The 27,035-nt window shown below is 39.8% G+C and overlaps 1 protein-coding gene across 1 annotated transcript in view; it reads left to right on the top strand.

Annotated features, from left to right (window-relative positions):
* The first annotated feature begins 316 nt into the window (after positions 1 to 316).
* The window catches only part of GAP43 (growth associated protein 43), a 101,815-nt gene continuing 75,096 nt past the window's right edge, over positions 317 to 27,035 (top strand). Inside the window, exon 1 of the mRNA XM_059388115.1 lies at positions 317 to 465. Within this exon, the coding sequence (XP_059244098.1) occupies positions 436 to 465 (30 nt within the window). The 5' untranslated portion in view covers positions 317 to 435. The remainder of the gene's footprint in view (positions 466 to 27,035) is intronic.

Here is a 27,035-nt window from a genome sequence, read left to right as displayed (position 1 = left end):
GTTTAAATATTCATGAGGCTGGCAGGGGACTGGGAGGGGGTGACTGTTTAGAATAGGGGTGGGGGCTGGGGAAATGATTAGTCATTGAAAGCTAGTGAACAATTCTGAGAAAGAGAAAGGGAAGAAAAAGACAGACGGGGGTCAAAGGGGGAGAAAAGAGGGGTAGAGAGAGAAGAGGAGAGAGCCCGAGAGAGGGAGAGGGAGCGAGAGCCAGCGAGCATGTGCGATGAGCAGTAGCTGTGGACCTTACAGTTGCTGCTAACTGCCCTGGTGTGTGTGAGGGAGAGAGAGAGAGAGGGAGGGAGGGAGAGGGAGAGCGCGCTAGCGCGAGAGAGCGAGTGAGCAAGCGAGCAGAAAAGAGGTGGAGAGGGGGGGAATAAGAAAGAGAGAGGAGGAAGGAGAGAAGGCAGGAAGAAGGCAAGGGACGATACAACCATGCTGTGCTGTATGAGAAGAACCAAACAGGTAGAGCTAAAGATTTTTACTTCTTGCTGTTGTGAAATTACCAGACGACAATATTTCCCTGTAAAGGCAGAAAAAAAATATATATATTTTAACTGCTTCTGCTCTGCCCATGGTGCTCGCGTTTCCTTAGCATATGGTAACTGATGGTTGCATCCCAGCTTTTATTCCATTCTGTCTTTCATGCTCTGGTTGGGGAACGCTGCTACTAACTAGGGTGAGGTTAGGAAAAAAAATATATGCCTGTTTGGCTAGAAATAAGATTTGGGGGGTTCTTAGTGAATGCTTAGCGTTTTAGCTGTCTGGTTTTGCGGGTGTGGGTACAGAAAGGGGTGTGGGGAAAAGATGTGGACTCTACCTACAAGATGGGGAGGCAATCCTTTAAATTCTTTGCAAAAAGCGGGGTCGAAGGAATCCTATTCAGTAATGAGTGTTGCTTGTTCTGTCGTACAATTTTCTCACATGTGCTGCGGAAGAAGCCTTATTTCGTACATGCATGAGCTTTAAATGGGCGCAGGTATTAATGGAAAAACATGTGAGGATTTATTTATTTATTTTTCAATGAATGAATGAAACTGTGATTTGGAAGATTTTTTTTTTTTTTTTAAAGGAGATTCTAAAGACTACTGGGGCTGGGGGAGAAACTGGCCGTGTGGAGGGGGAGAATCCCCTTCCCAAGATCGTAGCCGATTGTGCACCAGCTGGTCGGAGGAGAGGGTGGACCACGCCCCTAGGAGCTTTGGGTTCCGATGGGACGGGAAAAACGAGCCGAGTGTTACCTGTTGGAGATCAGGTCTTTTCCCTTCTCCCTACCCTTGCACCTTTCCGGGGATTGTCAGTGACCGGAGATGGGCTAACATTTTGGATAATAAGCATGGTGACTCATTTTCATCAGAAGAGGGACACATACAAGCTTACCGAGAATCCGCGTCCCTCTCTCCCTCCCCCACTACCCAGGTTTCTCTTCTATTTCAAATTGCTCACTTATTTCTTGAAAGACATTTTAGAAACTTGATTGGGCTGAGGGTGGGGAGGAATGACGAGTTCAGTATTCTGCAGCAACCGACAGTGCCCTGGCATTCTCCAAAGGAAGCTTTCAAACATTTATTGGAACATGTTTGAGTGATTTTGGCGAAGGTTAAAGAGAAAAATGGGTGTGAGATGTGGGTGAGTGTATGTGCGCGTGTGTGTGCATACTCGTGGGAGGGGAGGCAGGTCTTGGTCGAAAAAAGCCCTTTGCAGATTGATTGCCTTAGGGGTGGGGTGCAAAAGATAGGATTTGGGCATTATTCCTGTGCAGGTATTGGATATTGGGCAATTTGTAATACATTCGCTGAATCCGAAGGGGGTGGAGGGGAGTGCAGAAGAAACAGCCTGCCAGCTTTGCACATTTAGCCATCGCCCTGGAAGGAGGGGTGGGTGGTGATGAGATGAAAAAGGAGAGGAAGGGGAAGGGAAGCAGAAGCAGAGTACCAGAGAAGTGGATGGAAGGGATGGAGAGGCATGAGAAAAAAAAAAAAAAACAGTTAAAACAAACAAACAAACAAACAAATAAATAAAATTTTCAAAGCAGCAGACACCCCAGGGTTTTGTGTGTGGTGTGTGTAGGGGGTGTTTGAAAAAAAGCATGTGGGTTTTACGTGTACCACTTCCCTAAACTGCTGTAGGGTTCCAGAGATTGATGCTTCCACGGGCTTATTTCTCAAACCAGGACATTTTCTTTCCTTGTCTTCCTCCATTCTAATCCATGAATGCAATGGACACAGGTGGCTGGGTTAAGCACACTGTCAAGGAAACGTTCTGAGGTTACCCCACTGGTGAGCCAAGGAAATAAAATTTAGGAAGGCGGAGCCCTAAGGAAGCCAATGCTATTCATTAAAAAAGGCTTAATTTGGGGTAGAAAACTATGCCGGTTTACAACTTTTTGCCACCCCATGTAGACACATATAAGTATACACACACCCCCTCCAACAAAAGAAACCAAGCATAATTTTAGAAAGGTAATTGAAGCTAAAAGAATTCCCTTCCCCAAAAGGGGGACAGCTACCTTCGCTTGGGTTCTATCTCACTAACAGCCCCAAGCGTTCACGGTGATGTGCAAAGTGATACAGCTGAAATTGTGTGCTTAGGGAGTTGTAGCAATTCACACGTGAATGTGCATAGCATTCGCATACTTCATGTACAACAGTCATGCATGTAGTCTGCACAGATCCCACATGCCCGCATGTGGTTTAGCATAAATCATAGTCAAGAGAACTAAATGAAAGGTATGGAAATTATCATATTTGCCCATGCATTTGATACATGTGTACTTCTGTGTGAAATGGCCATGTGCCCTATTGAGTACTCCTGTGTCTCATTCACGTAAGTCAGGATTTAGGATAGCATTAAATCAGACAGAAGGAAATGGTGTGTTCAGGGCGTGGGCTCCACACTACACCGACTGGCATTTATATAGTGTGAGTACTTAAGTCTCACACAGGTTTCCTGCTTGTGGGTGAAATGATCCACTATCGTTCAGGGCAGAACCCGGTTGTGTTTATCCTTCTGCCATCTATTCATCATCCTAGTCCTTAGCAGGGAATAAAACAAGGGCAAAAACCTGCAAAGGTCTAAACTCTGCCACACCCATGAAATCCAGCAGAGACGTGGGAGGGGGCTGGAGGGACTGCACTTCCTTCCTCTTCCACTTGAGCGGCATAAAGAAGCAGTCTTGCTTGGATTTCTGAGTGGTAATACATGGCCAGTGGGTGAGAAGAAAGCGTTAATGATCTTTATTAGCCATTAATTACCACTATGGATTATTATAGCAGGAAGAAGAGAATGCAAGTGGGGTGGCGATGAGAACATGGTAAAAGAGTGGGCAAAGGGGAAATAAAATAAAAGAATCCCTGAGATTGTACTGGTTTCTGATTTTCAAATATCTTGGGGCTAACTTTAAATAGCTTAATTACCATGCGTATTGCAGATGATGAAAAACTTGCAAGATGTGATCTGTGTCCACAAAGCCAGAACACTGAGGTGTTTCCTTTGTTTAAAGATAAGGATTTTAAATTGTAATCCAAGTGTAAAGAATAGCAGTGCAAGCGAGGAGCCCCTTCATCCCCCACTTCTCAACCCCACCAACATCTGCTTTTTTCCTCATAAAACAAATAATTCTCATCTGAGAGATTGTGATCTGTGGTTTGGAATTCCAGCCTCACTGCGCCGTTTCCCTTGCGGTGCTGGAAAGGTGTGGAAGGATGCCGCCTTGCTGCCCGGTGCAGATGATTCCTCCTAGTGATAAATCGGATTCCTCCTAAATCTCCCTGAGCCACACCCAGTGTCACCCAGGGACTAAGTGAATTAATTAAATGGAGGCATTCTACTTAATATAATTGAAACTGTATTTTTTTTTTAAATGGTGATTTCTATGACACATTTCCAAATTTAAACAGAAGAAAAAAATCACTTAAGGGCTTTTTTTTTTTTTTTTTCCCTGCCAAATTATCTGGACTTGCAGAGAACCTTAGAAAATTCATGGTAAATCTAGAAATGAGTTCATATCTGGTGACTGTAATTCCTTCTAAACCATGCCAGGGTGCATACACAATGAGCCCAGCTCCCTCCGGCTGTCAGTGTGCAACCGCCCCCCCACCCCCCACCCCCAACACCCAGGCTGAGGCAAAGGGGATAAGAAAATGTAGGGTTAATTTTCTCTCTTGCTGAGTTGGCAAAACTACAGAAACCTCCTTTCATGTTTTAGACCAAAGGGCTGAGCTCCAGTTCACTGAGAGGGAGAGTAGCCTGGGTCTCCTTTGCCTCCACCATGGTGAAATTGTCAGTGATTGCCTGGGGTTGAGTAGTCCACATACTTGAGTTTTACCTGACCCCATAAAGAAGGCGGGGGTGTCTTCCAGTCAACAGGCGTGCATATAGATTAACCAAATGGCCCCCTATTTCTCATTGATAGAGTAAGACAAGTCTAAAATCATCCTCTGATATGAAAGGAACATTTCAGAGAATGTGCATATGCAGGTCATCTCCAGAGAAGATACAGCATCTAATTAGTTAATTAATTAATCTGTTAGCTATCACAGAGGCATTCCGGCACCCGAGCATATCTGTTATCAATCAAGAAAGTGACTGTGGGCAGCTCTGCCTTCAGAATTTCTGAAGTGCATTTGGATTGCCTCTGCACCACTGTATTGAAGTCTGCTTAACATTCTCTGAGGTGCTGGGAAGAGCACTGTGCTGAGAGTCCTCAGGTCATGCTACTTATTCATTCTGCGATCTTGAATGAATCACATAATACTGGGCTTCAGTTTCCTCCTATAAGATGAAGACTGAAAAACAAAACAAACAAACAAAACAACCAACCAAACAAAAACCCCACCTTGCTGACCCTAAAGGGCTTTGGTAGGAATCAAACAAAATTCATATGAAGACAAAAATCAATACAAATGTAAGAAAATTTTCTCTCCGAGTTGTGCGATAGGAGTCTCGGCTTGGGATTACCTGTTTGTCAGGACAGGTGCGCGCCTCCCGTCTGTGAGCTGTTCCTTCTGCTCAGGGGTGTTTCCTTCTCCGTAGCACTTCTCCTTCACTTTTGCATTTACTTTAATGACGCTTCTGTTCTCATATTCTAAAAAAGACACCACCTCCAGTGACTGGTTTCCATCTTACTTGATATCTGTTTGGCATTTTGTGTTGTGGTCCGTTCCTCTTCCTGAAATTCTTCCCTTGGCTCCCAGGAGAGCTGCCTTGGGTCTCCTCCCTCTCAGATAAGCTTTTCTCAGTCTCCCTTGCTGACTTTTTCTCTCTCTTCCTCTCAAATATCAATTTTCTCTCGTTAATGATCTTGAGCCTCTTCTTTTCTCATTCGACACATTAATTCTAGGTGGTCTCCTCCATGTTGAAAGTTTTAACCACCAGGGTGATTCCCCAACCTGTAGACTAGGTATCTTTCCTTGGTGGCTGATCCATGGATATCACTAGGTCTAGGTACTTCAGAGACACTGAACTCCTTAGGTACAAAACCAGACTCAGTGTCTTTTGTGTGGTACCGTTTAGTCTTCCTCCAATTCCAACCCTTATACTATAACACCACCTATCCAACTTCCAAGCTCTAGGGACCTGGGAGTAATCTAAAGGAAGTCCTTGCTTTCCTTCCTCACACCTAGATACTAAACTTTTTCAGTCTAGGTTAAAAAAAAAAAAAGCTTTTGAATCCATCCTCTGCTTTCAACTCCATCACAAATAACCTGGTTCCGACTTTTGTTACCTCTCATCTGGACCAAGGCAGTAGCTTCTTGCTTGGACTTCCTATCTCCACCTTGCTCTCCAATTCTCCTTGCACAGAACACTACACTTATCTTTACCTAATGCAAATCTGGTCGTATTATTTTCCTTGTTAACATCCACAGTAGTCCCCTATTAACTGTAAGCTAAAATACAAAGTTTTTGCCATTGATGACATGATCTAGTCTTACCTACTTTTCCAGTCCCATCTTCAAATACCTGCTCCTCCAACCTGATGATACCACATTTGTATTTCAGGCCTTGTTGCTTTTGCTCATACTGTATACTCTGCCCACATGACACTTCCCTCTCTGGCTGGAAAACTCCCATTCCTTCTGTCAGCATTAGCTCTTTGAAGCTGTTCTTTACCTCCCTAAGTTAAGTTCCACTTTCTTTGCGACCACGCTCTATTTTGTAGCATCACTAGTAAATCAGTTGTTATACTACATATTTATATAGCCCTTTTTTGGGTAAACTAGTATCTCTACTGTGAGCTGCTTGGGTGGAATCTTAATTTTTTCTCTCCTTTCAGGCCTATCACAATGTTCGGCACATATGGTAACTGGCTTTATCCGTGGATAATATGTTTCCTAAATAAATACACAGCCAGGTTGACAAACTTCCCATAAATTATGGAGTATCTAAATGCAGGCAACCACTAGTAGATTTTTGTTCAAACTATTGGCATCAAATTTTGAGATGAAGCTAATCGTCACTGATTCTTATTAACATATAAATATGACAATCATCAGTTTTTAATGAAAGCCCATTCATTCACAAAATGAGCCCATTTATATTGTGGTTCTCCAAACTACTGTAACTGGTGCTACCTGGAAACCTCCCTTCAGTGTCCTCCTCCCCCAGCAACCCGGCAAACTAGTTCACCCTCTGAGGTTAGCAGAGTTCCAGGTTAGACACATGGTTACAAGTCTTGGACTTCTGCTGCCCTTCCTTTAAGACTCCCACAGTGCTTACACGTGATGCTTTGCTCCACAACCCTTCCAAATAGAATTTAACTCAATCTCTTGGTACTTACTTGATTTACCTCACTGATACACAAACTTCCAAAAATACATGAAGTGTTGGCTTGTGCCTCAGGGTCTGTGCTCAAGAATCAATTTCACCTTCACTTGGGTTTCTTTCCTTCCCACTGAAGCATCCAATTACTCTATTCCACAAAGGGAAATCTCTCATAGAGGTAAAAGGAGGTTGAATGGTAAGTAGCCCCTCAAATGTCTGTTACATGAATGAGAATCAGATCAACTTTATCTTTCTTACATTTGAATGGACTGAAGGGATTTGGATTCTGAAATAGGCCTATTGTGGTTAACATAGGGCAAATTGCAACCACAGCTCTCCATGAAAATGCTCTTTGCCAGACTCTACGTGGTCTATTTTCTCTGACTGAGTTGGCGTGGCCTTGAGAAGAGCAGTAAGACAAAATGGTTTATAGGTTAAGTTTGTCTTCAACCACTAAAGTTGGGTAATGTTTTCTCATCTCCACACCTTTATTCCATATCTTGCTCATCGTTCTCAATCTCTTTCAATCTCTTTCTTTGAGTTTTTCTTTTTTTCCCTTCTCAGGACCAGGGAGAATTTTCTGATTATGTAAGACCAGCCTATGCTAGTGTTTGAGGCATGAGGCTATGAAAAGAGAACTTAAAAAAAAGGGGGGGCTCCTTCCAACTTTCCAAAGAGGTGTTTTAGACAAAATTGATACTTTAAGCTATGTCTAGCACATAGTAGCTTCTCAATAAAAAATGTTCACTGAAGGAATAAAAGTAGGAAAGGAGAAGGGGCCCCTGGGTGGCTCAGCTGATTGAACTTCCGACGCTTGGTTTCAGCTCAGGTCATGATCACAGGGTCCTGAGACTGAGCCCAGGTTAGGGCTTCCCACTCATCAGGGAGTTTGCTTCTTTCTTTCTCCCTCTGCCCTTGCCCCTGCTCGTTTGTGCTCTCTCTCTTTTTTTCTCTCTCTCTCTAAAATAAAAAATTAAATAAAATCTTAAAAAAAAAAAGTAGGAAGGGAGAGATCATCATAATGGATAATGGGCCATTCGGGAAGATGTTTTGGAGCAGACTATTCCTGTGAGCTTATTCAAAGCTGGCTTTGTGTAAATGCATGCTCAATTCGATTGGACCTCCTTACAAGATGGTTGTGGTCAAAGTTAGAATTCCCTTTCCTGTCTGCTGAGATCAGAGTGCCACACTTGCAGAGAGTTCTGGTTATAGTACGGGAGTGTGACCCTCCAGATTTCCTATCCTTAATTATTTACAGATCTTATTCTTTTAGATGTTCTTTGTTTAATGTCCTGTTTCATGTCTTTGTAGTGAGATAAACCCTTCCCCAGAGTTCTAGACCTGGCTCTGCCAATTGCTTGTCGTGTGACCTTGGGTAAGTAACTTAATCTTTCTGAGCCTCAGTTTATCCATCCATAAAAAGAACACTCCATATTTTGACTTGCCTTTTACTAGGTTGGTGTAAGTTTCAAATAAAGTGAAAAAAAAAAAAAGTGTTTTGCAAACAATGTGTTTCTCAAGTGTAAGATATTATTGACTGAGGAATTCCACATACTGAAACCCAAAGTGTTCATGGTTCTATGTAAAGAAGTACCCTTGCTTTCTGTATAAAATACACATAAATATGTGTATTTTATATATATATTCACATTCCCACCTCTCCTTATTCTCTACAGAATAAATAGTAACCAAGCTAATGGATGGGAGCATGGTATAGCTTTATCATTTCCTTGAGAGACTTTAGTGGCAGAATTTAAATAAGCCAATGTTCAAACTGTCATTCAACTCCAAGGGTCAGCTCAAATGCATTTAGAAATCTCCACTATTTTTCTTTTTATCTTTTTCTGTTTAAGTCTTTCCTTCCATTTAGATTTCTTCTCTTCTGCATTAGCTGAACTGGCTGCTTCTCCCCCATCCCCATCCCCACCCCCACCTCACTTCTAAACCAGGTTCTCAGCACTCAGATTACCAGGCATGCTGTGCTCACATTCATCACATGAGGGCCCAGTCAGGCAGAAGAATAGGAATGTGGGGCCTGTGGGAGCGACTGACAATGGGGATGAACCCTGATTGGTGGAAAGCAGCATTCAAAGATTATCACCTGAGCATCATTTTGATACAATTTAAAGGTTCCTCGATGCATCAGGAGTTAACCTTGATCAGAAGAAGCGATACGCTATCCTGAACCTTTTCCAACCCAACTCTAATGCCATACATAATCTTCTAAACTCTCAGGATCTCTACAAAGGACATTTCAGTTCTCCTGTGTCCCTGATTGATAGACATAAATACCAATTTAATAAAAACAAATTTATCAAAGTCTCATATAGACAGTAGAATTTTGCAACCTAAATAATTTAATTTTTAATATATGGATAATATTTGAAAATATTTTAAAGTGTAGTAACTGGATCAAGCTTGTCCAGGAGATTCTGTTTATCCTAGAAGTAAAAGTCTAACATAGGGAAATTAATATCATGTTTCTTTTGGAAAATCTTTCATAATCAGGCTTATATAGAATTTAATAGAAAGGCATATTAACTAGAAATTTCAAAATAAGCTGGTGTCCAGAGAAAACAATCATATATTTTTTTTAAAGATTTTGTTTATTTATTTGAGAGAGAGAGACAATGAGAGAGAGCATGAGCAAGGAGAAGGTCAGAGGAAGAAGCAGACTCCCCATGGAGCTGGGAGCCTGATGCCGGACTCCATCCCGGGTCTCTGGGATCATGACCTGAGCCAAAGGCAGTCGTCCAACCAACTGAGCCACCCAGGTGTCCCCACAATCATATATTTGATTATGTTTAGAGTTTATTAAGGGTCAGTATCACTCCTTAATCCCTCACTCTCACCACTTCTCTCTCTCTGTCTCTGTCTCTCAGTCTGTCTCTCTGTTTCTCTTTTTCTCTCTCTCTCTACACACACACACACACACACACTTCTATTATTTATGTGTATTTTGATGGGGTATAAGTAATGGAAACCAACTTTAAATCTATAAAAGGAACCTCTCAAAGGGAAACTAGATATCACACAAAATTAAGAAGTTGAATAGCCAAGCTTATAGAAACCAGAGTCAAAGTGGGAACCTCAAGAGAGGAATTCATAGACTCTATTTCTGGAGACCTGAATTTAAAAGACTCAGTTACTAATAACCTTAGCTTTTGTATCTCACAATTCAAAATTCTAAGTGACAGATAAATATATGTGTGTGAGTGAGTGTGTGTGTGTGTATGTGTGATCTGTTCATATTCAAAGAGAGAGAGGATACAGAGAAAGAACTAGAATGAATGAATCTGATTGGTTCTTCTTGGATCAGCTAGTTACCAATAGACCAATGATCTCTGATGGGCAGAAGGGCCAAGTCACACTCCAGACACAATTTCTGGATGCCCACACTTGTGAATTTAGTAAGAGAGTAAATTGGCTGAGAAGGAGTCTCCTGTGCTAACCAGGGTAGCTAACCAGATCAGGAGGCACTTACCTCAGATGTGGTAGACACTAATTTTTCCCATTGGTTGCTTTTAATTTTTCCTGTATTGCGTATTCCTATTATTGGTAGGGTTATCACCCTGATGATTCAAAAAGGAAGCAGTCATCACACAGACAACTGATCCCATAAAAAAGAAAGGTTAGGACAAATCTTCACAGCTGGAATTGATAAGCGCTGGGTTTTCAAGGTCTTCTTGGAACTGAACTCTGGCAGGTACTATCTGTCTAAGAGGAATACTAGTTACAATGTAATCTTGCTAATTTCATATAGGGTAGCTTTGCTCTAGTTTTTATTTTTTAGTTTTTGGGATCCATTTCTGCAAAAGGATGGGCAATAATGGGTGTAAAACATCTCCCTTGGATTTATATCAGAGAAATGCTACCCCTTGATATTAGTCATCTCATTTTGAATGTCCTTGAATTAATTCCAGCAATAATCATCATATTTATCTATTTTTAGCAAATTGGCACTTTCTAAAATATTGAGCTGTTGTCTCCATATGCACCAGTTTGCTCTAAATGTAGAATTTTGGTAATTAGCCTTACATCCATTATTTATAATCTCAGTTCCAATAACTATTCAGAAAATGTTATTTTTAAATGAGAATTTGAAAGACCCTAAGATCGTTCCATTAATGACCATATAAAAGAACTAGATGAGGAAAATAAAAAATAAATTAATTAAATGATCTCCAAAGGTTAAGCAAAAATGGGCTGTTTCAGAATCTAAATCTAAATGGATTCAGAATCCAGTAGCACAACTGGTCTAGGAACTGGCCTAGAGTAGGAGCTGTTAGAATGCAAATTCTCTTCTCAGTCTTTGTTTTGGTTCAGAAACCAACTTACCTGCTTGAGGTATAAGATGAGAAGTAAAATCTAATTACCAAACCAGGTTCCCAACAGCTATTCCAAAGATGCCTTCCACAGTTCCATCGAAACTCCAGTAGAGGCAATTGTCTCCATTATTTACCTCCCCACCCCGCCAATCAAAACAGGATTTCTTTAAAAATAAAATTCTCAATTTCTAATAATCAACTTGCAGTTAAATTTCTAGGTACATGTCCTATTGAGGGCTGCACGATTTGGCTATCCAGACACTCACATGTAGGGTTCTAGTGGAGGAAGGGTAATAGGCATTGGGTATGATTTGGTGGACAATGCATGGAAGGTCCTTTCTCTTTAATAAAATCACTTTTAACAAGGTGTAATTTTATTTGAGAAATGTAAAGTAATTGTGAGACTTTATAAGTGACCCATCATCAACTTCCCCATTTCGTCTTTACCCAGGCATTTGGAGAATTTTTTCTTCCAAAGTTTTATTGGATTGTTTCTAAAAACTTCTGAGATTTTCAAAAGGAAGGAGAGCATGATATCATCTCATTTAAAAAAAAAAAGTCGCTTTTTCTTTAGTCGGATCCGACGTGGGGGTTTGGTTTGTTCAAAGGTATTTTGTTCTGAAGAGTACCTTTTGCGATCTTCCCTTCACCTTGCCTTTCAAGGACTTGTTTACTCAGATCACTTGGGAAAGCTACTCTGGAGAAATCAGGTTGGTATTTAGTATTCATTTGAATAAGTCTTTCATGCTAATATAAATTCAGTGTTCCTCATGGTTTGATTGCCTTTGATTGAAAGACACTGGGGTGATAGCGTTTGATAACTCAGCCAGATTTGTGCTCCATACTGAGAGCTGTATAGAAAACATGAAGACTTAGTTTCTTGCATATTCTTTCTTCCATCTTGAAGTTCATGCCTTACACCTCTGGGGTGAAACCAGGATAGAGGAGGAAATGAAGATTACTATAATTGAAAAGGGAGGAGGAGCTATAAAACAGAATTACTCAGTTTGGAACTGGGCCATAACCCTTTAGTAAAAACTGTCATGGGAACTTTAATGACCACAGATGGCTCCGACTTCAGATGGCTTCTGAACTTCAGCTGGAAGATGCAATAAGCCCACAGTAAGACCAAGAACATGTGTCTTCAGGAAAGAATCTAGGAAGTTTGGGCATTAGTATACTTAAGTATGTTCAAGCACATTAAGGACCAAATTCAGGTTTATCCTCACTTATGTGGGAAGAAACTATTGATTCTTTTCTCCTACTTTTTTTTTTTTTTTTTTAAGATTTAATTTATTTGAGAGAGAGCGAGCAAGAGAGAGCCAGACCATGTGCAGGGGGAGGAGCAGAAGGAGAGGGAGAAGCAGGGTCTCCGCTAAGCAGGGAGCCCGACACTGGGCTTGATCCCCGGACCCTGGGATCATGACCTGAGCCCAAGGCAGATGCTTAACAACTGAGCCACCCAGGCACCCAAAACTTGATTCTTGACTTACAAATGCCAATTTTGTCATCAGAGGTATTGTCCTATTTAATGCAAGACTATATCTTTCAATACTTATGGTTTTTCTGCAAGCCTCTCCAATTCTATGTTATCATTAGTAACATTGGAAACTGGCTCATGAACAAACTGAAACTTATTAAATATATTTTATCAATATTGTTCGATGGAACTTTGGGTATATTGTAAAAATCCATCCATAAAGAACCAAAGTATAAGAACCATAGGAAAACCAATAGAAAATTTAATTTTCTTTTAATCAAGATTTTCAGATACTAGAAAATTTTTTTTCTTTTTATTCTTTTTTAGTGCCTCAGAAATTCTCATGTTAAATTAATCATCTTCTCCCTAGATTAGAGCTCTGACCCCTCTACTCTTGATAATGTCTTTGAGAGATAACAGCACATTCCCAGTTTCCCAGCTCATAACCTGGGAATAACTGATTAATCTTCCTTCCCTCACAAAAGCCAAAATATCAGCTACCAAATTCTACTTGCGGTATCTTTCACATCTGTCCTTTCCTTCTTCTGCCAGCCTTTTTCAGCCAGCAATCTAAAAGACAACCAAGATCTAAGGCCCATGATTATACATAATGAATTAACCTCTTTCCTATGCATCTAGACGGGTACTAGAAATACAACATCCTTGTGAGAATGGAGAAGATCATGACTCAAGGCATTTATTTATGTTTTGTGGTTCACATGAGAAGCCTCAGGTGAGAAAGGCTGGAGAGTCACCAAAATTCCTTGCTTTTGGCATTGACTTTGCACACTACCTTTGGTTAATCTTATATTTCACTCCCCATTTTTTCCAAAATGTCAACGGTGTATTTTTTTGTTTACAGAGTCAATTCCAATTTATTTATTTATGATCGTTTTTAAGGGCTACTCAGAATCCGGAACCAGTCTCCTATTCTTGCCTTACCTTCTACTCCTTCTGCCATTGATTAGGCTTGTGGATTTAAACAAATTTAATCTTTCTCGATTGTCATCTCCTTTAATACAAAACAAGAATATAAGATTAAGTTGTGTCTAAGGCCTTCCAACTTACAAAATAACATGTTCTATAGCTAAGCTGATCCCCTGCTTTGGCATCCTGTTCCAGCCTGACTTAATATGACTTTAAGTATTCATTCGCCTATACTTTTGTTCACTGTCATTCCCTTCTGCCTACTTCAGTTCCACTGAATCTGAGTCCTGAACCAAGAGTTATCTCATTTTGATGGCCTTTCTGACTACCACAGTTCTCTGTGACTTCTTCCCCTCTTAGATCTTCAGTAGTATATACCACCTGTCTTCCACATTAAACAGAGCTTCACTGAATTGGCCATGTGCATTTATATGTACCTGATTTCTCCCAACTAGTTACAAACTCTTTGAAGGTAAGTTATCAAATTCAGTGTCTAGTTCAAGAAACACATACTGATTGACATCTTGATATCTCCTCTTCCATAGCTCTGCATTAGACTCTGAGGCAGTATAAAATACGAACAGAAGTTTCAGTAAACTCTGGGAAAGACAAGTGGAACTATCTGATCTTGCTGGGACATCTGAAATCATGAAAAATGTCTTCTCTCTTGAATATCTTTACTTTCTTGGCTTCCATAATGCCTGTTTTAGCTGATTTTTCCTCTCTTGCACCTTTGGTTGCATATTCTTTATCTCCCCGCCCCCCTTGGCTCCTCTTTCTCTACTAACTGAAAAGTTGATGTTACCCAGGCTTTTGTCCTTATTCCTGCATGTTCTTTCTCAGCGGAAGCTCCATGAGTAATCTAATTCCTACCCACAACACCTGCATGGACTAGTGGGTCTCAAATTCTCTAGGCTTTTCAATCAAACCTACCTAATGGGGTCTAGAGCTTTATATCTAATTGGCCCATAGAAATCTTTTCCTTACAGTCAACAGGATCCCCAATTTCAACAAACCTTAAAGATCAGTCATCATTTCTTGTCCCCAAATCTCTTCTTTCTTATCCAGTCATTTAAATGGAAACAGAATCCTAATTCATTTCTCCCATCTCTCTTTTATCATTAGATGCCACTATTTTTTCCAGTTTTTATAAGTAAAAAGCCCCTTTCATTCTTCCTTTCCCTCACTCTCTACCTCAAAAATATGTCTTGGCTCTGTCCACTTTTCTCCATTTCCTCTGTCTTTGCTAACCCATTCATCTCTCATGGAGACAAATGCAATAGCTTTGGGATCCTGGTGGCTTAGTTGGTTGGGCATCTGCCTTCAGCTTGGGTCATGATCCTGGGATCCTGGGATTGAGTTCTGTATCTGGATCCCTGCTCAGCAGGGAGTTTGCTTCTCCCTCTGCTCCTCCCCCCAACTCAGGTTCTCTCTTTCTCTCTTGCAAAATAAGTAAATAAAATCTTTAAAACAAACAAACAAAAAACTCAAATGCAATAGCTTTCCCTTCTAATCTCTTTCCTTTTAACCTCAGTCCCTTACAATTGTTCTCTCCTCAGTAGCTAGAGTGGTCCTTTATAAAGAGTCTATCAGATCATGTGACTCTCTCACTTAAAAACTTTGATAGCTTTTAAAGTTGCTTTTTTTTTTTTTTTAATTTTTGACAGAGATCACAAGTAGGCAGAGAGGCAGGCAGAGAGAGAGGAGGAAGCAGGCTTTTAGACTGCCTGGGTGGCTTAGTCGGTTAAGTGTCTGACTCTTGATTTTTTCTCAGGTCATGATCTCAAGGTTTTGAGATCAAGCCCTCATTGGCTCCATGCTGGGTGTGGAGCCTGCTTAAGATATCCTCTCTTTAGGGCACCTGGGTGGCTCAGTCAGTTAAGTGGCTGCCTTCCACTTAGGTCCTGATCTCAAGGTCCTGGGATGGAGCCCTCAGGCTCTTTGCTCAGTGGGGAGCCTGCCTCTTCCCCTGCCTGCTGCTCCCCCTACTTTTGCTTGTTCTCTCCCTTCCCTTTCTTTCTGTGTTGAATAAATAAATAAAATCATTAAAAAAAAAAAGATTTCCTCTCCCTCTGCCCTGACCCCCCATATACTCTCTCCAAAAACAATGAAAACCAATAAAAAAACAAACCAACCAAAAAACAACCATTTTTAAAATTTTTTTAAATTTATATATTTTTAAAGATTTTATTTATTTATCTGACAGAGAGAGATCACATGCAGACAGAGAGGCAGGCAGAGAGAGAGGAGGAAGCAGGCTCTCCGCAGAGCAGAGATCCTGATGCGGGGCTCGATCTCAGGACCCTGAGATCATGACCTGAGTGGAAGGCAGTGGCTTAACTCACTGAGCCACCCAGGCGCCCCCAACCATTTTTTTTTTAAAGATTTCATTTATTTATTTGACAGAGAGGGAGATAATAAGCAGGCAGAGAGAGAGGGGGAAGCAGGCTCCCCCCCAAGTAGAGAGCCTGATGTGGGGCGCTCGATCCGAAGACCCTAAGATCATGACCTGAGCTGAAGGCAGAGGCTTAACCCCTGAGCCATCCAGGCACCCCAAAACAACCATTTCTGATAGCTTCCCATTCCACTTAGAATCAAAACCAAACTCACTATCACCAAGGCTTATAACATATATTCTTGGTCTACTAGACTTTTCGTTTTTAAAACTCATCACACAACATTAATTTTTCAAGGCTTTTGCATGGATTACTCCCTCTACCAGGAATGTTCCTTCTCTGGCCTTTCCTTGAGAGGTCTTCTGTGACAAATATATCTGAGTGGTATCCAGGAAGTCAACTTTCTAGCAGATCACCTCACTTCTTTTATTTTCTTTTAGGATTGCCCTCAATCTGATGTAAACAAACAAACAAACAAACAAACACGTTAAATTTCTGGTCCCTGCATATCTCTTTGAACTTCAAAATCTACCACTCTTCACATCTACACTCTATTTCAATTGTATAATTTCATGGATTAAGGCCATATTGTTTCATCTTTTCCTTCTTTCTAAACACTGTTCCTTTTGCCTGTAATGTCTTCCTTTCTCTTTTTATATAACACACTTCTAATTTATTTCCGTAACATGGCTGGAGTGGTTTTCTTCTTTGTGGAGACTCTCTCATCCTCTGGGCAGATACGATGATCCTCACCTTTCTGCCATATTGTGTTAGTATACATTTCTGCTACAACTTTCAACAGACTTTATTATAAATATTCATTTACATGAATGTGTATCCCTTTTACTATACCAGGAACTCCTTTAAGGTAGTAATCATGTTTTATTTATTGCCTATGTGCAGATAGCCCTAGTTCAATGCTTTGCACATATTAGACTCCCATTGAATAAAAGTTGAGTAAATGGAGCCTATGCAAAGGGACAAATATCAGTGTCTAGTGAGTAGTATGTGATAGCAAAATTTGGTTAGATCTAAGGCAAAAGTCTCCCAGTTCCCACTGATCAATCATGGAACCTGCTCACTCTGGCATGGTTTATAATTGGGCACCTAATAGATATCTCACAGAACTAATACCACACAGACTTGGATTTCACCCAAGTAGTGCCAGCTGGTTGCTTCAGCAAATAACAGGCACCATTTTGTAGAGAGATACTTCAACATTGACAGGAAGATAGCCATACTTGACGCTATGAACTTCATATGATCTGGGCTAAGGTTGAGATAGCCATTAAAAATATATTTCTATAGTCTTTTTCACCCATTAATCTGCCTCCTAAGCCTAGTGCTAAATATCAGCCCTTTCCTGATGCCTAAAACTGGTGTCTTCTGGTATTGCTCCCACAGGAATCTTGGTGAGTTTTCATATCTTCATCTTTGTTAATGATCTGACCTAAATATCTATATATACATGTACACACTGTCCGTCTCTTTTCATTCTTTTAAATTCCTAGTTAGAAAAAATATGCATGTTTAATTTTTTTTTCCTGGTCCCTATATATGCACTATGTCTGATGTTGTTGTATTTATCCCCCAAACTGGTAAACAAATGGAAAGATACTAGTCCATTTTCCTACAGGGGAAGGAAGAAACAAATGGCCAGGTAATCATTGAGTTATCAACATCTAACTTATGTCTCTCACACACAAAAATATTCTTCTGGGGAATGGAGCTGAAAAGGAATGGGCTCTCCCTTGGGATTCTGGAGAGCGAGAAATGTTCTTCAGTTTAGTCTGTCTCCTTTTTAAGAAGGGAGAAGAATGATCCATGCAGGGATCCACGGTTACTAGGGAAGGGGGGTCCTTTTAAACCAAAGGTCACTTTAAAGGGGGCAAAGGGGTCCCTTTAAACCAAAGCTAAATAATATAGAGATTAAATAGACTTCTTTGGTCTGGAAAACTTCAACACTTTTTCAAATTTATTTCTTCATGAAATGATATTCTAGGTTTTAAGCTGCTAACTTGCAAAACAAACTTTGGTAACACATCTCATTTATAGGTTGGGGTAATTGCTCACTCTAAAATCATATTTGGGAAGGACCAAAAGAATATAATTTGCCTGCTTAGGGAATGGGTGAACATAAGGAAGGCAAGATGAAACAGACTTCAGCTGAAAAAAAAATGAGTCACTTTTCTCAGTTGTACATTTTATTATTTTCGTGATTATGTGGGAGGAGAAGATGCTTGAGTAGTTTGGGTTGCTGAGTGAGTAGATGAGAGAAGCAAGTATTCAACTTCGAAGAGTTTGCTTTGGTGGGATATGGTGGATCTTTGAGAGACCTACCACACGTAGGTAGAGCCACTTTGAACCATTTCTAGAAGGGGATTCATTTTCCATCCCACTAATCTAGCCATATATTTTTTGTTTCTGTTTTCCACAGAATTTTGCATAGACTTTTCTCTCAACAGAGCCCTTAATAGGGTGGAAAACCATTTTCCCATCAAGGCTCTGAGCTTCTCAGTTGATGTATACCCAGAGACACTGCATTGTCAGGCCACTATAGATTTTAAGTTGCCAATAATTTTTTTTTTTAAAGACAGAGACACAACAAGAGAGGGAACACAAGCAGAGGTGTGGAGAAGCAAACTTCCCACTGAGCAGGGAGCCAGATGTGGGACTCGAATCCAGGACTCTGGGATCATGACCTGAGCTGAAAGCAGATGCTTAACGACTGAGACATCCAGGCGCCCCGTTGCCAATAATTTTATTATACTCCAGGAATAACCAGTGAATCTGGGTTGTTCTGATTAAACCAAATTTCAGCCACACTGGAGATAAGAGAGTTTCTGGATTCCAGTGGAAGGTCTACAATTTGACCTATAGACTTTGTACCTCTGTTGGTACCAGAAGACTAGAGGATATAATGGCGAACCCTTCAAGGCACTCTGTATATACAAGTTTTATTACCACCTACAATTAAGTGGTGCTATTTTCTCCACCTAAAGTATTTTCTTTTCCTCCATTCTGCCAAACCGTGTTCTGCCTCCAAATATTCTGTTGCAATATCACCTTTATAAAATCATTTCAGACATTTCCTCATTCCCCATCTGCTTCCATACTGCAATCACTATAGTAACCTCCCTAGTAATTCCTCCTCCTCCATATTGTTTGTGTATATGAGTATATGTTGCATAAATAAAATGCACACATATACATAGTCAGAGAAAGAGAGAGAGCATTTTATACACTTTATTTATTTATTTGTGTGTTGTCCTTTGCTGTTTCCCTAGACACTACTTCAGTGTTGTTTCTGAGTTCTCTTTTAGATTTCACGAGGCACTGTACAATATTTGCACATTCTGGGTCTGCAGTTTGCCCTACTCTCTTTTTATTTATCTCCCAGGGAAGTTTCATTATATGTCTGATGGTGATGGTTATCATTGACTAGTAGAACAAAAGGGATTTTTACAGTTGATGTAGTTGTTTATTTAATTTCTCTTTAGCCACAGAAACTTTTTGTCCCAGATATTTATAAGAATCTCAAATACGTAAAACAGATAAAGATGCTGATGGTGGCTAAACAGAGTTTGGTGGCTCAGAGATCTGTCTGGTCAGCACCCCTCTCCTTCCTCTGAGATCTCTCTGAGAAAGCCTAAGGAACAGAGTTTTGGAAACACTGATCTATATCCAGTCCTTCAGGGTGCAGATGTTGGAAGCTGTGTGATCGAGGTCATTCAGCACAGGAAGGGCTGAACAGAAATTCCTTCCTATATCAGTACTACTTCTTTCAGAGGATGAAAGAGGATCATGCTCTCAATTTCTACATGTACAAATTCCTAAATATTCCAAATTTGTGTTGTGAGCATTTATGTGGCTCATCAATAGACAGGATTCTTCTATAAATGAAGACGAAGTTATTTTTCTTTTGTCCACTTTTTGACTCATTCATCTTATTTTTCAATTAGTCTTCTTTATCAGGATGAATTTTGGGGGATAATATTTTCCTCAAATATTATATGGATGTCATTCATTCATTCAGCAGACATTTATGAATCATGTACTAAGCCAGAAACTATGTGAGATGCTGGAAATAAAGAAGTAATTTTTTAAAAAGGAACACTCTTTACCCTCAAGTGTATTTGATAGACCTAGGTGTGTCTCTTTTAAAGTCTGTGTTCTAGAAAGTGCTCCTAAATAATTTTAAAAATTTCAGTTGTATTTTTCCATTGCTCAGGGAAGCTTCCCATTATAGGAATAAACTAGTGCTTCTTCTCATTAGATATGAGTACCCAACTTGCCTTGGAGGCCTGGAAGGTGAGTTTTATGAGTAAGAGAACATTCACAAGTTTTAATGCTTAAGTTACAGAACTCTAAAGTGTTTTTAAGGATTACGTGTGTTAATTCATATAAATACTGAAAACTACACCTGGCATATATAAGCACTTAATGTCAGCTACTGCTCATTATAGTTGATTTTGTTGATGATGGTGTTGTATCTGTATCAAATAAATCCTATGTCTCAGAATCTTTTGGTAGGAATTCATCAAGGGCCAGTTTCTGGAATTTGGGGTGCATGTGTGCATGTGTGTATGTGTGTGCATGTCTATGCATGTCTGAGGTTTAATGAACATTCATTGGTTAACTGAAAAATGAGTTATTAATGTCACTGATTTAGATTTTGTACACTCTGCACTCTCAGTGCTCTTTAAGGCTAATTAATATATATTGGTTCTTAGAGTCTAGAACTCAGGGATAAAATTAGCCTATCTTACAGACATGGCCAATAAAATAGGAATAGAAATTTGAGCCTGCCTCAGACTTTGGCAACTGGAAAGAGAGCATTTCAAGATCACTCAGACACTTCAAATCTTTAAGGAAAAATGGAAACATGCAGTGACAATTCTAAATTATCCTCAGTGGTGTGGGCATCCAGGATCTGGTGGCTCTGGTGCCCATAGTCTGATGTCCTAACCAGTCGGTGGTCTTGGCTTGTCTGTGTTTCCTGGATTTAGCTTGCTTCTTGCCTGTTTTTCAAGTGGCGTTCTCTGCCTTTCCCATTAATAATGTCAGCTCTAATATTGTCCCAACGTAGTCTAGTTTCTATTGCTTGCACTCCAGAGTTTGACTGATGCAACCCAATACTTAAGAAATCAGCCCCAAGCTACTATTTTTCCACCTGGATTACTGCAAGAGCCTCAGGACTTTGCACTTGCTGTTCCTTCTGCCTGATATGCTTTGTTCACACCTATTCTCTTGACTCACTTCCTGACTTCCTTATGGCTCTGCTAGAATCTCACCTGTGTAGATCTCATCAAGGACACTTTCTTTCCTCACTCTCTATATAAAGCAGCACCCACCCCAATACACGCTTTCTGGACCCTTTTATACTTTTCATTTTACTCTCTAGCCCTTGTATCCACCCAAGGTATTCATTTATTGTTATCAGCTCATCCCAGGGCCATGTAAACATCCTGACTCTTAGTTGCTGATATTTTCTGACTCCTAGTACAGAGCCTGGCACTTATTAGATGCTCAATAACTATTTCTTGAATGAATGAATGAATTTATATTCTGCTCAGATGCAATAATAACAGTAAGCTAAAGTGTGCTATAGCTAATACCTCCATTCCACCTTCCTCCATATCTTTCTTGATTTCTGTCCTTGAATCTTGCTCAGTAGCATCCTGTATATGTCTGCCTATCTGTCAGTTTCAGACACGTGATACAGTAGATTTGCTGAGAATAATGAAAGAAAAATTTGGCCCTGCCTACCACTACAGAATGCTTATTTATTTCTTCTCTTACATTTTAATTGTTTAAATATTTGGGGAGGATTTTCCTGCTGTGGTAAATTTATACTCATTAAATTGTCAATGTGACGGTATTAGTTATTTATGTATTGTGGGCGCTGTAAGGGGAAATGCTTGCTTTTGCCACTGGCACCATCTGGCTTTGACTGATTATTGTATTTTACCTGATAGTCTTTGGACAGGACTATCAGGGTGATGAATGGGTGAGAGTGGGAGGGGTTCAAACACTGGTTGAGAAAGGATAACAAACCTGTAGCAGTAAGTAAGACACCAGGAGGCATTCTAAACACTGAATAAGATAGAACATCCATCGCATGTCCTATTTGCATTCCAGGTTAATCTTCAAAGAGCCAACATGGCAAAAACATTCCAAGATAAAAATAGCAAGATCTCCTAGAAAAGATTCAAGTTGCAATGAAAAAAGAAAAATCCTTTATGTTTACTGATGAATTCTGTGTATAACTTTTAACAGCATCAGTGACTTATAAATGGAGATTTTTTTTAAATGAACCTTTTAAAGACATCCCAAGACATTCTAAGAAGAAATTCAATTTTGTAGGAATTGAAGATTAAAATGTATAATGGCAAACAGCACCATGTCAGGTACCGACTTCCGTGGTTATAAGCTGATCTTGAATCAAAATCTAGTTCCTCACTGGCATTCTCACAGTCCAGTTTTCATCAGAGGCTTTATTCCAGACAGAAGTATGATGATAACTCTGCTAATGTAGGGTGTCTTCAGCCTAGCTGGATCATTCTGACAGTCTTGTGAAAGCAGGAAGCCTAAAGAAGCTATTATTTAATCTTTCACCTTTCCCCAGAGAAAGATATATTTAAGGCACATGTGTGACTGTTCCTTATATTATTTTGGTTTATCACTAGATCACTTACCTCTTTCATAGTGTCTCAATGCTAGAAGAGACTTTAGAAGTCAGCTCATCCATGAATCCTTCATTTGTTCATCAGGAAATATTTATTGAGTGCTTACTACAAACTAAAAGATGTAGACTGAACATATGAATTACAGATGGTTGTCCCCTCTATGGGATTCATTAATTCCTCCTCATGATATTCTTGTTAGGTTGGAGTTCAACCTTTGCTGGAGTTATCTCCAACATTTCTTGTGTTGCTATTCATTTACAACACTCTTCAAATGAGAGAAATTAGGTTAACCTCACTTACAAGAGTAGAGAGGCCCAACTAAAAATATGCTTACCTCTCATCATTTAAAAAGTCAGATGCAAAGATCAAAGGAGACTCCTTAATGCGCTGAACAGTTAATTTAGTGACCTCTTCTCCTTTGGTCCTTCTCCTTCTCTTGGTCCTGTCAAACTTCACTGTACTTGACCATACTCTATATTCACCCAGAGATTGGAGAAAAATGCTAAATTTTTATATTTGTAACCCAATGAGTATTAGTCTTCTTTTGCTACAAAGAATTTCCCTAACCCTCTTAATGTATTTCAGAACACTTTCCCTTCTTATTGAATGAAACCTCATTAACTCACATTAGTTTTATTTGCATAGAAAAATTAAGCTTTGGAATAAATCTATAGTATTAAAATGAAATTGCTGCATTTGTAAAATGCTTAGAAACATCTCAAGAAAAACATTTCTTAAGGCTTTTCAGCTTTGGCCTTGGCAAGAATTAAGGCATTAAGAGTTCCCACAAAATGAAAAGTAAAATGGCATGCAAACACATACATATACACACAAACTCCAAGTGTGAAATTTTCGGGATTATTGAGGTTTCTAGATTGGCTCTAAGGTAATGGTCAGTTGTCACTTATCAGAACATTGGTTCAATAATAACTTAGAAAAACTAAACATTGGACTAACTTTTAAATTTAAAATATGATACTAAAATCAAAGCTATTAGATTATGCCTCTTGATAAGATTAGACCATGATTTCAGATTCTCTTAATATTTCCTCCCTGTCAGGGTCCAGAAACTCAGGGCCAAGGGTAAGTCAGCCTTAGATAAACAGATTGTCTGGCCTAGGCCACCAATCTGTCCAACATTTGTGACCTATAAAGATTTTTCCTGCAAGCAACTCTGCTTATGCCAACTGTTTATATGCACAGTGGAAACTTCCAACACTGTCATTCCCAGGTTTGCTTTCCTTATACTTATACAACTAATTACTACTGCCGTGGGTCATTCTTTCTATCTTTCTTTATCTTTTTTTTCCTTTCCTTTCCTTTTCTTCTCTTTCTTCTTTTTCTTTTTTTTTCTTTTTCTTTCTTTCTTTCTTTTTTTTTTTTTTTTTGCTACATACTGGAGCCAAGAAAGGCTCACTTAACCTATGCCTATGGCTTTTGGTCAAAGATAGAAGCCAAAGAAGAAGACCTAAAGATTATAGTGTTCAAGCTTTGCATACTATGCCTTGGTCATGTAGCAAGGACTTAGGAATGACTGCTGTAGGTGGAGATTCAGAAAGGGTATAAGGAGAGATAGGGAGAGAGAGACTGAGCACATGCTTCAGATCATTCTGAAGAAATGGAAAACAGTAGAAATACTTCAAGACAAAAGAGGGAAAGCTCAACAGGTATCTTGGATTAAACATAAGCCCTCAGAAGTATTTGTGGTGACCTAAATAGATTGCCATTTCTTATATTGACAATATAATCAGGAAAAACCCTAAACACAAGAGACCACTCCACTGAGACTCACTTGCAATTTGATATCAGATGATATGTTAGAAATATTCTCTCACATTGTTTTCTATATTAAATATCTTTTTCCAGAAAAGTAATAACCAACTTGTGTTTTCTGAGCCCCTGCTGTGGGCCTAACTCTAAGAGGACATATTATGATGGCCAAGAGAATGTAAACCCCAACATTTAGGAGAGGAAAGAAGACTGATATTTAAGAAATATATACAAACTGAGGAATGGCACTCATGAAAATAATGAAATAAAGCAGTCTGTAATTAAGGGACACAGGTGTTATGACAGATCCTTGTTGGAAGAGACAGCAGAACATGAAGACTTAAGGATGGGAAAAGTAGAGAGTGGCCAAGATGAGAGAGGAGAAATGTATTCCAGTTATATGGTATGACACAGGGCAAATTGTGGAGCTTTGAGGGGACTATCCTGAGAAAAGTGAAGAGTGTTTGATGGTAAGAATTAGAAAGGGAAACAGGCATGTAGATGAGGCCTAACCCCACCCCTGCCCCCCAAAAAATGGCCTCTTCTGGTAAAAAAGTTGTGTCATGAGCAGCTTTTGGCTAAAGGAGTGACATTATAGAAGAGGTACTTAGGGCACAAGTGCACTTGACATTACCTGGGGAGACTGGAGGTGGGAAGGTGAGTTCAGAGCCCAGTATTTTTTCATATATGTGTAGGGAAATGAAACTGGAAAGTTAAAAGCTGGTTTGTTAAGAAAGACCATGGTTTTGGTTTCTAGCTTGGGTTGTATGAATAAGGTATCCAGAAAAAAATGCTTAATTGAAGATTCAGAAGTGGCAAGAGAGGAGACAGGGGCAAGTGACTCAAAGGATGATTGGAATCTTATTCAGCTCCATGGGCTTCAGTTAAGGAGAGTTAGGAAAAAAAACCAAAAACAAACAAACAAACAAAAAAAAAAAAACTGAGAGAAAGGCTTACTGTCCCCTCAATGCCAGAAGATACTTCATTAAAAGGAAATAAATAGGGGTACCTGGGTGGCTCAGTTGGTTAAACATCTGCCTTTGGCTCAGGTCATGATCCTGGAGTCCTGAGATAGAGCCCTGTGTTGGACTCCACGCTGAGCAGGGAGTCTACTTCTCTCTCCCTCCCTCTGCCTCTCCCCCACACTATTGCACTCTCTCTCTCAAAGAAATAAAATCTTAGAGAAGGAAGGAAGGAAGGATGGAAGGAAGGAAAAGAAATGAGTTAGTAAAAAACTAGCATACAGAATCAAAGAAGCCAGTAAGGAGAAAGCTCCAAAATAGAATGGTCAGCATGATTAAATCAGAGTGATCAAGAGGGATGAGAATGGAGAATAGACCACTGCATGTGGGAGGACCATTGATAGCCTCCAAGTGGGCAATTCAGTAGAATGGTGATGATGAGAGCCAGATTGTAGGGACGTAGGAGGGGACTGAGGTGGAAGAAATACAGGCAATTGGCAGAGACCACACACAAGGAATTTGGCACTGAACAGAGGGAGAGAGATGAGATTGTAGTAAAAGAGTGTTCTTTTTTGAGCTGGGGAGAAATCTATGTTAAAAAAGAAAGAGGAATAGAGAAGGGAAGTCTGAAATGCTAAAGCAGGAAACAAAAGTGACATCAATGACCAGACAGTTTCAAATTACTAAATTTCAAGAGGATTCCTCATGGAGAAATATCTTTTGGAATGAAAGGGAAATAGAAGATGATGAAATATTTGTTGGATTGGGATGGTGTATATTCAGGGTATCCTGTCAAAATTATAACACCACTTCCTTTTTTCTCTGTGAAGAACTTCGGTCTGTTGCTCAGAGTGAAAATGAGAATTAAACACGGTCAGGAGAGCTTACTAAGCAACAAGAGTGAATTAAGCAGCATGTTTCCCAGTGGTTTATGAATTTGCATCACCTAGAGATTTTTAAAATGCAATTTTCTGGAGGAGAGACTGCATTTACAAGCTCCTCAGATGATTCTGAAGCATGTGAGGTCAGGAGCCAGTGCCTTACTGAGAGGTGGAGCCATCTTGAAAACACTGAATTTAGGAAGCTAACAAGAAGCTACACTGTCTTCACCCTGTGGCCATTTTCATCCTCACAGTCCTTGAAGTGCTTCCTTTACGAGGTGTATTTGCCTGAGAAAGAGAGGGAAACTCATTCCAGCCTCCACTGGCAAGAGTTCTTGGCTAGGTCCATAACATCTGGGAAAGCGCTAAGGTGTACCAACAACCAAGAACAAAATCTCAATACTAATTAGGTACACGCCTGAAGTTTAGAGGATGAGGTAAACCACTTATTTTTTCCACTGAATTTCCTTTTAGTTCATTAGGAGTTTCCTTGGGGCAGGCATCTGGGAGTGCCCATCTCTCTCTGGACTCCCTTATTTTTCTCTTTCACTCATCCCCATTTTCTAGCCCTTTGTTCCACCTCTTCCCAGACTTGAGATGGGATATTAGATCTCTATAATTTTGTACCTGCTCTATTCTTGAGGGTCAGTGTTAGAAGCTTCAGACATTTGGTCCCTACAGTTTTCAAAGCTGTGCATCTAAATCAACTGACATTTGCTTGGTAACCTTGCCTCACTCTCTGTAGCATAACTTTGATAGATTATTTTATATTTAAGAAGTCAGTGTTTCTTAATCTTGTCTTATTCCTCATAAAGAGTAAAGGGAAAGAAAATAAAATTC

The sequence above is a fragment of the Mustela nigripes genome, chromosome 2 (assembly GCF_022355385.1).
Source record: "Mustela nigripes isolate SB6536 chromosome 2, MUSNIG.SB6536, whole genome shotgun sequence".
NCBI classification, from domain to species: Eukaryota; Metazoa; Chordata; class Mammalia; order Carnivora; family Mustelidae; genus Mustela; species Mustela nigripes.
Note: the sequence above shows the minus strand (reverse complement) of the source record. Positions and strands in the feature narration are given on the sequence as shown.